The sequence below is a fragment of the Aulostomus chinensis genome, chromosome 17, assembly GCF_037954235.1.
Source record: "Aulostomus chinensis isolate RoL2024-O1b breed Wild chromosome 17, RoL_Achi_v1.0, whole genome shotgun sequence".
NCBI classification, from domain to species: domain Eukaryota; kingdom Metazoa; phylum Chordata; class Actinopteri; order Syngnathiformes; family Aulostomidae; genus Aulostomus; species Aulostomus chinensis.
In genome coordinates this window covers 26,102,520-26,119,523 of record NC_141336.1, presented here as the reverse complement: position 1 = coordinate 26,119,523, position 17,004 = coordinate 26,102,520, and the positions used below count along the sequence as shown (strand labels likewise).

Here is a 17,004-nt window from a genome sequence, read left to right as displayed (position 1 = left end):
TATAATACACAAGTGTGTGTGTGTGTGTGTGTGTGTGCCTCGTCTATGAAGTGAGTGTGCTCAGCGCAGCCAGGAGCAGGGCACCCACTGGGGTTCAGTGTCCAGTTTGTTGATGAGTCGTAGCAGCTCGGTGAAGGCTTTATCCTGGTCTGTGTTGACGATGATGGCATCGAACAGGTGACCGCAGCTCTGCTCCATCTCCCGTGCCTTCTCGATGATGTCACGCAGCTCCTCAGGCTGTTCACATACACACACACACACACACGTTTTGTTGTAGCACACGTCAACAGCAGCAATATCTCTGTCTCTCTCATATCAGGTGCACGGAACCTTGGGGTTCTTGTTGTCTTTAGCCAGCAGGGCTCGGAGGCGTTCCTGGGAGGGCGGAGCTACGAAGATGATGTAAGGTTTCAAATCGGAACTCCTCAGCACCTTCAGGGCCTGGACACACACACACTTGCATCAGCGCTAGTGCTTGTTACCATGATGACATTAAGTTACTACACATGCTGTAATTTACCCTCAGAACAACAGTCAGGACTCGGTGTGGTCGCTTTTTCTCACGCGTGTGTGTGTGTGTGTGTGTATACACCAACCTGTGTGTGTAGGCAGAGCACACAGATTTTTCCAGTGTTGATGACCTGTCTCACTGAGTCAGTGCTGGTTCCGTAAAGGTTCTTCTCAAACTCGCCAGACTCGATGAGCTTCCCTGAGAAAGCACGGAGAGAAACGAGTCACTTGTCAGCTCTGGCTCGGCTCTTTCTGAATGGCTGTTGGTTCAGGTGGATGTGGACAGAAACAGCAGCCAGCTCGTCAGTCGGGGGCAGGTGGACTCCTACCTGCTGCCAGCTCTGCCTCAAACGTCTGACGGGACACAAAATGGTAATCTCGACCGCTCAGCTCGCCATCACGACGGCTCCGCGTGGTGTCTACAACACACACATGATCACAGGCTGGTGAACGCCCCACCACATCTTCTGTGCACGTGCGTATGTATTTGTGTGTGTGCGTGCGCGTCTTACGAGGTACAGCTCCAGCAAAACGCTCTGGCTGGTTGTTAAGGAGTCTCTGCCTAAGCTCCGCCTGCCCGCAGCTGGTTGGACCAATCAATGCGATCGGCCTCTTCCTGTTCGCCGGCTGGTGGTACAGAGCCATCTCCTCATAGGTGAGAATCTCCTCACTGTCTAGATCTGGGCCAACGGGAAGAGAGACAACATCTCATCAGCTGGTGTGAAGGAGAGATGGAGGACTACTGAAACATGCTGGGTGAGGAGCTGAAACCTGCCATCAGCCTGGCTGAGTCTGAGAAGATGGACAGACAGAAGACGGAGAGACTTCCATCAGTCTTATCTACCAGCGAGCAGCAGCATCATCATATCAAAAACACACACTTGCTCTCAGTCCCAACAGATGATCCACCCTCATGCTGATGTCTGTTCTTCCATCAGTGGAAGTGATGAGACTGAAGTACTCAGATTACTCAGAACTGTTGAGCCCTCAAACCACTGACCTTTCTGGATCTGTAGCAGAAAAGATAAAGCAGCATTACCATCGTTCCTGTGAGAGTTGTACAGCAGCTTCTTCCTCTTCCTCTTGTTCTTCTTAGCACACCAGAGCTTCCCTGCAAACAAACATACCTTTAATCATTCAATTAATCAATCACCAGAATGCTGAAGGAACAGCCAGACACTGGCTCAGATGAGCTGACCGGACTTCTCAGGCTCCTTGTCTTCTTCAATGGTCTGTTTCATGGCTTCTCTCTGCTGCTGGAAACTCTTCCCTGAACATAAGAAATGGCAACATGAGATGTCTGGAATTCAGCAACACAACAACAGCAACACAGGAAATATCCTGACCCGGTACCAGTCCAGCTAGAGGCTGGTTGTCTTCGTCTCCGTCCCGGTACGCCTGCCACCAGTTGGGGTCTGACTGGCTGATGATGTGGAGAATGTCTCCCTTCTGGAAGGACAAGCCCAGCTCCCTGCAGGGCACATAAGGGTCATCTGACGGGTCGTAGTCGAAGTGGGCTTTCACATGAACCTGACAGAGACGAGACACATTCATGAGACAAGGTTGGACAAGTTCACGCCTGACACAAAATGAAGGTACCAAATTGTTTAAAAGGCAGGACAGGTCCTTTACTAGAGTAGAACTCCCAGAGGAAATAGTAAAAGTCTCTATTCAGACTTCAAATGTCTGAAGTTCATCATCCTCGTCAGGTTTTCTCATGTTTTCTAGGCAAAATCCTTCTCTCCAGAGTAACTAGTTACTGTCTGGATTCAAATACATGGGGTGCAGCAAAAGTACTAACTGCTCTAAACTGTAAATACTCCAGTACAAATACCTAAACATTGTATTTAGGTACAATACTTGAATAAAAATAATTTCCACTGTTAAAATGGTCTGAGAAGCACAAGTTATCACATCTTCTGAGATAAGAACATGGTTCAATAATCAAGCCAAGGCTGGAGTCGTGGCCTGGTTCTGGTCTTGCTGAGGACTCACCACAGTCTCTTTCACCGGTGGAGGTTTGCTCTGAGAGTTCGGGATGAGGACAAAGGTCAGGAGGCCGTGCATGTCCGCCTGAGAGAGAGGAAGACACTTGTTACTGCAACTGTAACTGCTGGATATTTCTAATAGTACAAGTTACTTTTTTACTGCTGTGCTCCACGTGATAGCAGCAGCTGATAAAGCAGAATTCACACAGAACACCAACGCAAAGTCCTCAAGTCCCCAAACAGCCATTTTGAGGGTGTGTTGGTCTTCACTCTTGCTCTCATGTTGGTGACTGATGTCAGTCTCAAAAATAGCCATTTACTCCTCTGGTAACAGTGTGACGTTAGCTGCTGTTAGACGTCAGTCTCCGTTAGCTTCAAGCTAAACGTACGTGGCTGGTTCTGCCAGCATACTGGAGTCATAAAGGAGGAAGGAAGGAAGGAAAAACATCTTTGTGAGTATTTGAAAAAGTGCACCTTTTGGCTCAAGTATGGCTTTGATGTGTGGTTGAAGCATGTGCTGCCACCAGAGGGAGCTCTTGAGGTAGTTCCAGTCTCAATAATTACAACAAGCTGCTCCAAACAACAGCAGGGTGTAGAACACGTATGAATGTGGGGTTCCTTGCATACTTCAATGGAGCGCTTGTGTTTGCTAAGCGGAGGTTTACATTTACGCCATAGTTCTGCGGCCTGATCCATGTTGCTGCTGCTTTGTTGTAATAACTTAGGGTTCTCATGATCAGGTTCTTGTTCACACCGGGTCCAGTCAACTGGTGGCCCGCGGGTGACATGCGGCCCTGAAACAACCTTAGAGTGGCCCAGCCCCTGGTTCCATAAGAAACAGGGAAAACCAGAGAAATACATTTTGCAAGCCTTCAGAAATTCCGGTTGTAGTACTGACCATGAATGCAACACTCAGCGTTGCCAAGCAACATTCAAGCTGCAGCACGTTGTTGTGCAGTGGTCAACAACGATGGAATGGAAACAGTTGGTTCAACCCAACCCGGGCTGACAAATGTTCATTTATTTATCTGTGATTTTCTAATGTAAGCTGTGATTGAACAACAGGAAACACTGCATACTTACAAGAATATCAAAGACTTGGTTGACATCTTTCCCTCTGATCTCAATGCCGTTTATCTCCAATATCTCATCTCCTTCAGACAGAAGTCCACTGCGCTCAGCTGCTCCACCTCGAACGATACGACTGATGATGACACTTTCCATTTCATTACGAACAGTCGCTCCCTACATGAGACAGGGGCACAAACACAGCTGTGGACCTCTGGAGGTGTGTCCATGTCAAGACAGCAGCCATTTTACTGAATCAATTAAAACGACCAACAGTTTGTGGTTCCTGTGGTCAGGCATCGATCCCTCTTATGGGTATAGTTTTAACAGCTGAAACTTAGAGCAGTTACCTTTTATTAGTTATATTTTCATGCATGTATGACGCGTGTCCAAACGTGCGTTGACATACTCTGGAATGATTAGATTCTTTATTTGTTTTTAGTGTTTTCACTTGGAAGATAAGCTAATGTCTAAAGATCCAAATAAAATTAACCAAAATGATTTATAGGCCTTTACATTTTTTGGAAATAAAAGAATGTTATTGTTCCAAACTCATTGTCTACATTTGTTTTTCAGTGTTAAAAAAATATGAATATTATAAAAATCTTTTTTAACAGATAATAAATTAGGTGAATATCTGCTATCAGCAAAATCAGCTAGAGAATATCAGCCAAAACTGAATATTGTGAATCTCTGCTTCCAGTCACATTAAATACGTGACCTCATACGACCAAGAAGGACTGTTAGTTCCTTGCATGTTTGAGCTACAGGGACCAGGACATGATTGAGGGACTGGTCTTTAGTCTTGTCTGCTTGTGATTTGCAGCAATGTTGTTTGGTCACACTTCCTGTTGGCATGTTTACAGTGCAGACATGTCAAGGACATGTCGAGCTGCTGCGTTGTGTTACCAGTGGGATGTCCTGGGCCTTCTCGATGCGAACTATCTTGACTGTCTCTCCTCCCCACTGGGTCAGTGTTTCTGTTTCGGTGGGCGGCGCTTCAGGCAGCATCTCCCTCTCTGCTATGTTGTCATGGGCCAGAAGCAGCGACTGCAACACACACACACACACACACACACACACACACACACACACACACACATCAGTGCCAGTCCTCCAGGATTACTTGGTTTGTGTATAGTGTGTGTGAAGCTACCTGGAGGTGTGTGTCTGACAGAAGGCTGTTGAGTTCCAGTCCCTCTTTGTTCTGACTGGATTGGCTGAGACTCCTCACCTGAAACAGAAGTTGTGCTTCCATTTAATTGTCAAGAGACGTTTTAGCAGAAGGTGGAAATGTTGCATGAGGTGCGAAACATCAATAAACCACACGGTTTCTACCGCTGATCAGTCAGGTGAGCTCAAGATTCCTTTGTCAGAACTCATTCAAATCAGGTTTCCACCCTTCTTTGTTTTTTTTTTTAAAGAGTAAATGTGTAAATAAAAAGGCCACCCCAAGTGGGTGTGAAAACTTTTAAGTGAAACTGAAGCCACTGAGTGATTGACCGACTGAGATAAATGCGTGAACTTCATACAGACGACTTCTGTGTCATTTTCTTTGTCAAAACACAAACAAAACATAAAGTTCAAAGGTGTGTGTGTGTGTGTGTGTGTGTGTGTGTGTGTCTACACGGTCATATACTATACTCAATACTGGAGTCATCCTCATCTCAATCACCAAGAATCCATTCACCTGTGAGTGAGCTCACCCAGTCACCTGCCTGCACCCACACTGCCAGGTCTTCAAAAGGTCAATTATAAGACAGACGTCACAAATATTCACTCGTTCATAAATGAGTTTGTAGTGGCTGCTACAGTTTTCTTCAACCTCTGAGAATGAGATCCTTAAAAATGCATCTACATGCCCTCAACTCCTTGAGAGAACATTACCAGTGTAGCCGCATCTCCGTAGGGCCGAACCATTCACTGAACTATTCAGGAAACTGCACTAAGGCCAAGCCAGTGGTGATTTTTATTTATTGATAAAAATCCAATCACTGACACTAAAATCACATGATCAGTCAAAAATAATTTCTATATCTTCAGTATGCGTGCAGTGACTTCTCCTTCAAACCACGAGAACATGACTTGAAGTACAGCAATTCTGAATACTTTAAGTTGAACACTGCGCCAGCTCTTAAGGCAGTTATTCATTTCCCTCAACACTGACAATAAACAGGAGGCTGAAGCAGATGTATGAGGTTCCACTGAGACGAGCTCTGAGCCCAGCATCCTGGATACCGGCTTTAATGGACCCGCTTACTCCCCTCAGATATTCCATCAGCTGCTCCCCAACAATACAAGCAGTTTGACTGGCGTCACCATCACGTACTGTTAGCATTCATGTTTCAGCTCCAACTGATGCAGAACAGAGCTGCTCTCTGTCTGACCTCATTATTGCAAACCTGCTGACCTTAACTGTCACTGTGTGTGTGTGTGTGTGTGTGTGTGTGTGTCCGTGTTCCAACATTGAGATTAACACTGAATAAATGAGTGACATGTAAAATGACAAGTATGAGCATGTGTTACCTCCAGTGCCAGCTGCAGAGCCTGGTGAGTGTGGGGGTATGGCGGGGAGGGTCGGTGCATGCTGTTGGCCACTGCATTATGGATCTTCAGCGCTGACTGGAAATCAGACTAGACAGAAGACGAGAGACACACGTTTAGTCGGATGAATATTCATTTTATTCACTGACACAGATTTGAATGCTTTTGCTATAGTTTCTCACAGCTGATCAAACTGTTTGCACTGATTCATTATCATGAAAGCTTTTACTCTTTCAAGCAGTTTCAAACAACAATGTTGTTTTCATTCTTTCGAGACGTCTTGGGAAACACACAAGATGAAGGAGCCATGAAGTCATGCCTTCGAGTACTCACAAATAGGAGTTCTGAACTAACAAAGAGGTTTTCCCCTGCTGCATCACTTCTTAGTGACTCCAGAATGCAGAGTCAGCCACGCATGTTTAGCTTGAAGCTAACAGAGACTGAGGGCTAACAAACAGTTTGATTTGAGCTAAAAACGTTAAGACACACAACCTAGAATACTTCAGGTCAGAATCCTACGAGTGAGTACTTGAAAAGGCAAAATGCAGGTGAAGTGTTGCTTTAATTAGGGGTGATGCTCAGTCATGTGCTGCTTTCAGTGTGTGAACGGTCAGCATCATTTTGACGGGACAGAACACTCAGACCATCAGAAAGATGGAAACGGGAGCAGGAAACATGCAACAGGAAGTTAAAACAAAACCAGCTTTGTCTTTGTCTTCCTTAATTAGTTCCTGTAAAAATTCTGTTCCTTTTAAGGCATAGGGAGGAACACAGACTTATTCTTTCAGATTTGAATGAGAACATAAAGTGTAACAATATCTAACGGTGGTACAGAAGAGCAGACTGCAGTTCCCCCCTCTCTCCCCTGGAGCCTTCATTCTTTTAAAACCCATTTCACCCTATCTTGATTGATAAATCCCACAGTTGCAAACAAATTCCTCTTCTATTACCTTGTTGAGTAGTGCAAGAACCATTTCTATGTCATTCTGACTCTGCTGGTCCGTCAGACAACTCCGGACCTGCTTCAGCGACAGCAGCAACTCCTCCAACTCTGCAGGGAACACACCAGCGTCCACGTGAATAACCACCCGCAGCTCGTACAATCAAACACCACAGAGCAGACTTCTATCAGCATGAAGTCTGCTGGTCTAAGCCTCAGCTTAATGTGTGTAGGAGAGGTTGTTTCATTTTTGTTGTGTGTGTGTGTATAAACATTACCGTTCCCTAAAACGTTTTAATTAAGTCACTTTCAAGAGCCCCTCATGTCTTTCTCTCCCTCCCTCAGGAATTCCCTCCCTGATGCAGACATCTCTTCCTCACATTCCTTTCCCTCCCAGCTTTGCTTCCTCTCCTCCATCGCTGCCTTCCCAGCTAAATGAGCTCACTGGCTCATCGAAATACGTAGAGGAGGTTTGACTCCTTGTTTCTATGAGGAGGAATGAAAGTTATGAATGCTGGGCTGCCTCAGTCAAGAAAAACCTAAATTGTTTAACTTGCCTTGTTCTCAAACTTATTAAATTCTTTCCTCTAAGTGTGTGTGTGTTTGCGTGTGTGTTATACCCAGCAGTGCGTGTGTGTGCTGGCTGCCGAGTGGCGGTTGCTGCGGTGTGTACGTGTCCTGCAGGAATGTGGGGTTGTCGATGCCGATGTGGGGATTCTGAGAGAGCTTCTTGAGCCTGAGCGAGGCGTTGAGGTCCAGCTGCCGACCTTCCTCCTCTCTACGACGACGAAGGTCCTCCTAGCAAACACAAACAATTAAATAACAACCATCATCTCACCTGTCTTGCTTTCCACTCACATGAATTGTTACCTTCACATGTGTTTGACTGTCAGGAGGATGACATAAAAAGTTAGTTTCATCTAAATTGGAGGCTGAGGGGTGTAGCAGGAGCTGAGGGGCAGATTAGTCACAGCACCACCTGGTGGCAACAGGTGGTACTTTTTGATTCGGTCAACAGTATCAATGTGAAAGTTGGCCAGAAACATCGTGACCTTCCTTCATGATGCACCATTTTGGGTAGACATGATTTTTTGTGTGTCTGTCTTTCAAATCTGATCCTGGATCAGTTGACCACATAAAATCACTTGTCTACCTTCAACACAAAAGCAGCAAAGCCTTTTGACATTTTGTCACAGCTGCTTTGAGTCTTAGTCCGATAAATTCTGCCTGCATGTCAAGTGAGTCTGTTGCTAAGCTAAAATCCCTCTGTGCCGTATATTTACACAACTTACTCATCCCACTCCTTTAAAAACAAAAAAACAAAAAAACAAAAAAACCTCATGTTGCTGCGTTCTAGAACCTGGTTACCAACAGGATCAATATCTTTCAGTAGAGTAACTAATGTTCGCGTGTGTGTACGTCTACTCTCCCAGCTCACGACTCAATCCTGAACGTCTCGGACTGGTCAACTTGTCAACACCCGGGAACAAGACCAGCCTTTACGTCCCTCTATGTTTCTAGGTTTTTGCTTCCCTGCTGTTTCCAATAAACTTCATTCAAGCACTTATTTGGTCTGGCGAGACGCCGCTCCTGCGTCCCTGCTACAGACGGCAGCGCTCAACTTCCCTCAGAATTAAGTAAAACTTTTAAAGCAGCTCTGATAAAACAACAATGGTGATGAAACATACATGACAAGTCAGACAAAAAAGATCAGGTGTCCCCATGACAGTGAGCAGTCAGGGACTGTTTTCCAGTGCACAGTTGACCGACAGCTGGCAGACTTGGCTGAATATGGAAGAAAACAATATTTCAGTGACTGACTTCAGCTCAAGTGGTAGGAGAGACATGATGACATCATCATCTGATCTGTGGTAACAGATAAAGACCTGTTAAGTTTGCTGTGAAATCATGAACACAGTGTGTGTGTGTGTGTGTGTGTGTGTGTACCTGGTGTTGTCGTATCCGCTCAAGCTGTGCTGATCTTCGGAGTGGCAGCGTCCGGCTCCCCAGCTCTCCTGGACAGTCGACAGCCATTTCTCTGTGCTGCTGTCCTCCCCTCAGCTCTTCATCTGCACCTCCACCTCCTCCTCCCCCTCCTCCCTCCCCAGCAACATGGCCGTTTAGATGGGAGGTCGTCATCCCTCGCACACTCACCAGGAGCCACAAGTGTTTGTGACTGTATGGCTCACAGGGGGGTGCAGATGCGCGGCTATTACCAGGGACGTCTAGGAGGGAAGCTCAGTGAACACAGCGGCCATGACACCTTCACCTGGGGACAAACAGGAACAGGATGGTTTCATGTACAGCCGGTTCAGGTCTGCGCCCCAGCAAGCACACCTGTATGTTTCTCACCTGTGATGGTTGCTGAACTCAACTGTGAGTAATGTGAAGGGTGATTTCAGATGTGCAAATAAAAAACAACAACATTATGACACAATATGATGTGCAATATTAGTGGAGATGTTAACATTTTACATCTTTTTATTTAAAATCACATTGAAACGATAAAAAGGTATTTTTATGGGGATTTGTATCAAATAAAGATCTTATTTTTAAGTCTGTAGAATTTGATGTTTCTGCAGCGTCACAATACTGAATTTAGCCTTTGACAATAACAAATGTTCTGATTCCATTGTTTCCTTCCTGATATCAGAACTCTGTGCCAGCACAGAGTACCGATGCGATACCAGCGCATTAAAAATGTTTATTACTTGTCATATAATCCAAAGAGCTGTGTACTACGAACCCTGAATTCATGTTGAAATATCACGATCCAGTTGTAAACAATTACATAAAGAGAAATAAAGTCACTGAACTTTTTCCTAAACTGACAAGCGGTCACACCTGAGAAAGAACAAATTTTAAAGTAATGAATTCCCCTGTAAACTGTTAGTGAAGACACAATTCAGACAAACCAACGGTTGCAACGCCGTCACAGTCGTTTTTACAACTGCACTGTTACAGCAACTTTGAGGCCAAAGACATACAAATAAAAGAGTCTTCACTTAAGACTGTCCTGCTGGGTTTCCGCACTTGGCTTTTTTCCAGTCATTATTGGAACAACCCTTCAACACAGGTGTTCCTGTGATATGAAAAATGGTATAATACTACGTTTGGTGACTGATTCTGACTGTGGGGCCCTGACCCAGGGTGAAAATTCCTCACTGTGTAGTAAAAGTACAAGTGGAAACAACAACAGGCGACAGTTGACCCAGAAAGTCAAACTGTAAACGGGTGAATGTCCGTTTTGTTTAGCTTTTAATTGTTCTTTTTTATTCCAGAAAACTTAGAAATACCTTTGTGGATATGACTATTACTGACAGAAGTGATGGACAGAGATATGAAGCCAAAGTCAAAATTGTGCCAAAATGCAGAGTTCGCCACCAACACCACCTGACTGACTGAGCGCCCCACTGGAACTGGTTACTAAACCATTCAACCAAGTTCTTTAGCCACTGGTTACTATCAACCAATAACTACTGCAGTTTAACAGAAAGAGAGAAACAACATCACTTCCTCTCCTCCTCCTCCATCACTTCTGTAATCTCTCTCTCCATCCCTTCAATTGTTCTGAGACAAGACCACAGCAACCCGCCCCCCCCCCCCCCACAATCCATGCATAACCATGACAACGGCTTTGTCAGCAGCTGGGTGGTCCCCCCCCCCCCCCCCCATACACACACACACACACACACACACACGGGGAACACAAGGGAAGAATGGATGGATGAGAAAATAGTGACAGAGCACAAACAAACGCATGGGAGAGAAAATTAAAAAAAAACAGGTGGTAAAGGAATGGATGACTTATCTTTCAGGGCCACAACAACAAGAGTATGTTTGATAACTTATCTCTGACTGGCAGGACCCCATGCACACACGCGCTCACACACACACACACACACACACACACACACACACTCACTCCCATGATGCAGCAGTAAGGAATGCCAGGCAGCCCTGGGAACAAAATTCCACTGCTGGGGGAGGGGAGTATGTATACATGTTCATGGATGTATATGATCAAAACACACTGGTAGCCTTCCACTATTACCTCCACCACTGGGTCTCCACCTGGACCAGAGCCTGCTGGATTATTCGGTGCAGGGGTGGAGCCAGAGCCCAAGAGGAAGCCGGCAAATTGCAGGGCAGATCGGGACAGTCTTGTTTTTAATCTGTCAGGAAATATGATGTGGACTTTGGAGAGGTCAGAGCCTCAGATACTCTCAGGATGTTGGGGGATCACCTTGAAGTGCTGGGCACCATTTTATCTATGACAATATTTAAACGCTTAAAAGATAGGACTGCACTGTTCCGCCGTTACGAGCTACTCAAGAGAGACTTTATACTTATTGATAAAACTGAGGTCGTGCCTCCTCCACATGACGGTGAAACATTCACGTCACAACTACACTTCCTGGCACTGACGTTTTTATTGCTGTCAACAAACTGCCTGCTGGAATACTGGACTTCTATCAAAAATGGGACTTCAACCGCTCTTTTAACTGCCAACAGGATGACACGCGTTGACCTGTGCGGACAGTCAATGATTAAAATGTTTTAAGGCTGTAATAAATGGTATTTTCATTTCTAATTTCTTTGCCATCATCATTTGTTATTGAAAGGTTTTACTCTCCTCTGTTCAAGGATTTTTGCTGGGAATTATTTCAACAATATACGAATCACACTATACAGTAAGAGTTTTGCATTGAGCACACACAAGATTATACAAACTACAGACCAACAATGCATCTGCCCTCTGTCCTCACAACACCTTAGACACAATCTTCTGTCTCTCTCGTCTCCAAAAATAGCAGCAGCAGCCAAAAGCTGGCATGTCAGACACAGTGGAGTGAGCGGCAGGTGAATGAAAGACGATGAGCTTCTCTGTAAGAGCAAGAGGAGCCATAAAAGAGTCATAAAGATGAGCCTGTCTGAGTATTCGGTGTCTGAGGCTCGTTCAGGAGGACTTAGGAAGCTTCTCTGGAGGGTTAGCCTTCCTCCTACAACAACAGACGCTAAGCTGCTGACATCACCTCCAGGAGGAACACAACAGCACAGTCGGGAGGAAAACAATCGTTCAGTCCTCCAGGAAAACAACGAGGACAGACCACTGGAAGTCACCGACAGATTAACGCTTACTGAAATGTCTGAGTCCAGATCATAGCCACTGACAGCGTTCACATGCTCGACTGAAGACGGCCAGTCTACGTCAACACCATTTACCTGAGCGTGCAATTACTTTAACACACAAAGTCAAATACTGTATGCAGGTCTCAAAACCAACATTTGGTGCTGCTGTGACATTTAGTCCAGTTAAAATAATCAGGAAAAAATTAAACAAAGTGGGGGAAAAATGGCAGGAAGAAAAGCTGATGTGTAAGGAACAATAAAGCCTCATTCCACCTGGCCAAAAAAAACCACAGACGAGAGTCTTCTTTCTGTAAGGGGAACAGGTCTGGTCAGCATTCAGTCCCGGGTCACATGACTCTGCAGTACACATGGCACTTATTGGCCTTGATGGGAACACAAAACCTGAGTGAATGCAGAAATTTGTGGCTGGTTTGCAACTTCAATCTCCGACACATATAACCAGAGTGTTTGGAGCTCCAGGATGAGAGAAGGACAGTTTATCTGCTGGACTGCAGACTTTTAGTCGTTTGTGTTCAAAAATACAGCAGGAACCTCCATGCTGTTTTTACTTCAGCTACAAAGACCACATACAAGCCTAAGATGCTGCACTCCAGCTCTGTTTTGAAACCTTACCACTCCAAATGGGATCGACTGGATTGTCCAACTGTGTTTAAGGAACCTGCAGGTAGACAGGTGTGCTCAGGGGTGATGGGGTGTGAGCAGCACTGGGCCAACAGCACTTCTTCCTTTCAGGGACGAGTATAACCGTGTTGGAAGCTAGCAGGTCGCTGTTGAGGTGATGCTAAGAATGAGACAACGTCTGAATTTGAGTTGCAGTCTGACCGGAAAAACCTGTATAACCAGAGACACCTGCAGTAGTTTTTCACTGGATGCCTGCCCACAGGCCAGTGACAAGGTGATAGACACCTTTACCTGACCTTCTGGACTGCACATATGAGTACACACAATACACAAGGAGCCCGTGGCACAGCTCTCCTTGTTAGGACCTTACACCTACTTAACCTGACCTCAGAAGCTACACTTGCGGTGTTACGAAGGTCTTGGGTCCCCATGAGGACGAGAGGTCCTGATGAAGGTTCACACCTATCAAAGAATTGTCTCCAACAGGGAACAAGAACCAACACAGACGCACACAAGTAACAACCCTCTGCTTTTTCTCCTTGTTTGTTTTTTCCATTAACACTTTTGTGCCTTTGCTCTCTAAACTATTTGTCTCATCGTGCTGAATTGTATGGATTGCTGAAACAGGGCGGGGCCTAACGGAAACTGACCCAATCGATTGTGTTAACTCATGCTAACAGGGATTAGCGCAGCGTTTCCTCTCAACCTGCCCTCTATGTGCCGTATGACTTGACTGGTTCCTTCAATCAAAACACAGACCACCATCTGCCACCACCGCTCACCCCCCACTGTGTGAGCATGAATGTGTGTATGCATGTGTGTCTTCATGTTCAAGGCAGAGCTGTGAGACAAAGAGACTCTGCAGTGATTCAGCTGAGCATCCAGGAGCTGCCATGTGTCTTTGACCTCAACCTCCACATGAAGCAGCCGCTTACCCTGGAGTCACAACTGCTGTGACTACAGAACACGTACAAATACCATTAAGTAAAGTGGGTCGGGTATTGTTTTCTGATGGCTGTAGATCTACTTGTTGCTAAAGTCAAAGCTAATTGCTGCTAACGCTGGACAGACAGGGACCTCTTTGGCCTTAAGAACTGAAGATCAATGGATCTCTAAAATAAATCCGTCGATCAACCAAAATTAATCTAAAACTATTTTGAGGAACGGTTGAGGTACTTTGCAAGAATGTTCAGACAAAACTATATTTCCTGAGACTCTAGGAGACTGACATTTTACTGTTTGTGCAGCAAACAAGGAATGTGATTCATGCATTACAAATGTTCCAGCGAGCTGCAGTGTTACGCACAACTACTAAAACACTCCTCACAAAGAGTGAGAAACGCTGCTCATGTGTGGACTGGGAGTGAAGTGGAGAGCAAAGGCAGAGCAGACTCTTATCTGGTGACACACACACACACACACACACACACACACACAGTACCAGCCTGTACCAGACAAAGCCTACACCAGCAACAGAAGAGAGGATAAAGACATAGCTGCATTTCCTTTAGAACAGTTCTCATCAGTTATTATGTACATAGTTTAAAAAATGAATTATAACACTGAATTGAACAACAATAAATATCTGCGTATAATAAAATGCTTGCTAAAGTGGGAGGGTTTTCAACAATGAAGCCATGGTGCAATAAGCAGTAATGATAATGGCGTACATGTACCGGAGTCGCCTCTCAACACAGTCACACCAATGCAAAGGTTTTATTTCCCTCTCAGAGTAAGAAACTCCTTCAGAGGAAGTGGCTGGCTGAGACCCTCCAACGGTCCAGTAAATCTCCGGAAGCCTCTTGACACTGGAACGGGGTCCAACACCCAGGGAGGGAACCTGGATCTATTCTGAGGTGGACAACACTGACCAGGAGACAACAGGGGCCTGATTGTCAGTCCAATCCTGATTTGGTGACATGTTTTGATCAGGGTCTGGCCTAATTTTGGGTCTCGCTCAGGTCATGGAGACAGAATGAGAGAGAGAACATTCCAGAGAACAGAGGACTTGTGTGTTTGGCTGGCCATGTGCCTGTCCTCACTAGCTCACTCTGTACGTGGGTCCCCTAAATGTCAGCCTCGGCCCCGTCACCATAGTGACGTGACCTCACACCTGGGAGAGGACGACAGCTATGAGGTCAATTTGGACATTTAAACTCGTGAGATTCTCACAAATACACAGCTGAACTTCTTTAAGAGGAGCATCACGCACCTGGAGCCAAGTGGCTACAACCTCAACGGAGAGACATGAAACTCTGTTTTTTACTCTAAAATTCAGCAGGACCACTCAAAAAGATTAGAACCGTGATACTCAGAAGCCTGATACGCATCACAGTACCTGCTTTGATACAGAAAAAAAAACAAAAAAACAACAACACATAGGAGAATTAATTTGATGTTCATCTGATCAGTTCTTTGTGGCTAGAAAATGTCACAACTCAACCTTTCCAGAATAACGCAGAAATCTGACCAACAATTAGGTTTTTTTAGCCCAGACTGAAAAAAATATGTTGCACACATCTGGATATTAAAGAAAAGGTACAATATGACGGATGATATACATCTCTGGCTCTACTCTAAAATCTTGTCCTACTACATAATGTTTAAAGTCATGTGAAACATCAAACAGGAAGTACCTTTTAATAGAGTATTTTTAGAAGTCATTAAGTACGATGGGCGGATTTGTTGTTGATTCACATCCAAACCTAGTCATTCATCAGTTTAACTCCTCGTAGTTAGGGTTGCCTAGCACCTAAGAGAAGCACCATACGGCACATTTAAGCTGCTTCAGATGACACTATTCTGCGCTTACTTGTATCTGAACTGAAATCACATCAGCAGGTAACAGTTGCTGTTCCCACCAACACCCATACAACTGAGCAATTTTTGACTCAGACATCTCTGTTCCATCTACGGGTCACACGTTTAATTGAAAGAGAAACTTCATGTAAGTGTTTTTGTGCCTACAAATGGGTGTCGTCAGCTCAAAGATACTTTTTCCCTCCTTTGATCACATGTCTGGATTGAGGGGACGTGGATTATACCAGAGGATATGGAGAGTTTATAAACTGACATTTTTGGACAGTTAAGTTGTTGTTAGGCATCAGTCTCCATCAGCCTCAAGCAAAATATGAATGGCTGGCTCTTTCTGCATTCTTGAGGCACAAATAAGTAACGCAGGAGGGGAAAATGAGCTCCTGCTCACTTGGAGATGTAGGAGCATCACATTCATTCATTATCAGAAATGGCGACTTCTTCATTCAAAAACAAACATCCCTGCCGATAAAGGTGGCAGGTGTGTATCCTGACACCCCAGACAAACTTAATCAGTTAATGTAGTGGAGGTCAGTTCGCCTCCAGCAGTGTCACAACAGACGATATAAACCGTCATTGCCAGGAGTATCCACGTCCAAGCAGTGTAAAACCACACAATCTCTCTCGAAATGTTCATTCTGTGGCCACGGAGCCAAACGAACACACACACACACACACACACACACACACACACACACACACACACACACAGTGAGTGTTTGACAGGGCGGGGTGACAGCTAGCTGGGTTAGCTGGTAACTACTATTTTGATTAGCCTACTCCACTCTCAGAGCTAAAGGCTAATTGACTTCATTAAGGGGAAAATTATTAAATTTGCTGGTACAACCCGCGTGTATCACTGTGGCGGGATGCCGCTTCTCAAAACTCTCCCTCTGCTGAGCAAGTGTGTTAACTTATCAGGCTAATGTTAGCAGCTAGCTAGCTAGCTAGCCCGCTCCTTCCTGCAGCACCTGTTGATAACAAAGCCACTTCACGGCGGACCGAAACCCCGCGGTACTCACGCTGTTTCCGGGCCGCACACGTAGTCCCTCAGCTGCTAAATCTGCCGGGAGCTCCCTGGGACTCGAGCTCAAATGTAGCTGTTCGCTTTTTGAAACTATTTCACAGTTTCACTCTGACAAGCGCGTTTGCTGCCGTCTCCCTCCCCCCGCCCAGTACACACTGTCACTTCAGCCCCAGACAGGCGGGGACCAAATACCACCGACCAGATAAAACAATGACGCTGATTGGCTACAGCGATGAAAGGAATCTCGTCTCGGCCAATCAAAGGCGTTGCTACATCGGAGGCGTATCGCACGTGAACGGCATCGATAGCACTGTTTCAAATCCACTCAGGATGGGCAA

The 17,004-nt window shown here is 45.4% G+C and overlaps 1 protein-coding gene across 1 annotated transcript; it reads right to left on the bottom strand.

Moving 5' to 3' along the window:
• On the bottom strand, window positions 1-16,833 carry pals1a (protein associated with LIN7 1, MAGUK p55 family member a). Its single transcript, XM_086183009.1, has 17 exons — window positions 16,662-16,833; window positions 8,998-9,319; window positions 7,671-7,848; window positions 7,061-7,161; window positions 6,093-6,200; window positions 4,723-4,800; window positions 4,476-4,616; window positions 3,582-3,743; window positions 2,506-2,583; window positions 1,857-2,040; window positions 1,709-1,780; window positions 1,550-1,621; window positions 1,023-1,190; window positions 840-929; window positions 597-709; window positions 331-441; window positions 1-237 (listed from the first exon to the last, which is right to left on the bottom strand). The coding sequence occupies exons 2-17, from the start codon at window positions 9,187-9,189 to the stop codon at window positions 61-63; spliced, it is 2,025 nt and encodes a 674-aa protein (XP_086039135.1). The 5' UTR covers window positions 9,190-9,319; window positions 16,662-16,833; the 3' UTR covers window positions 1-60.
• Window positions 16,834-17,004: the final 171 nt, after the last annotated feature.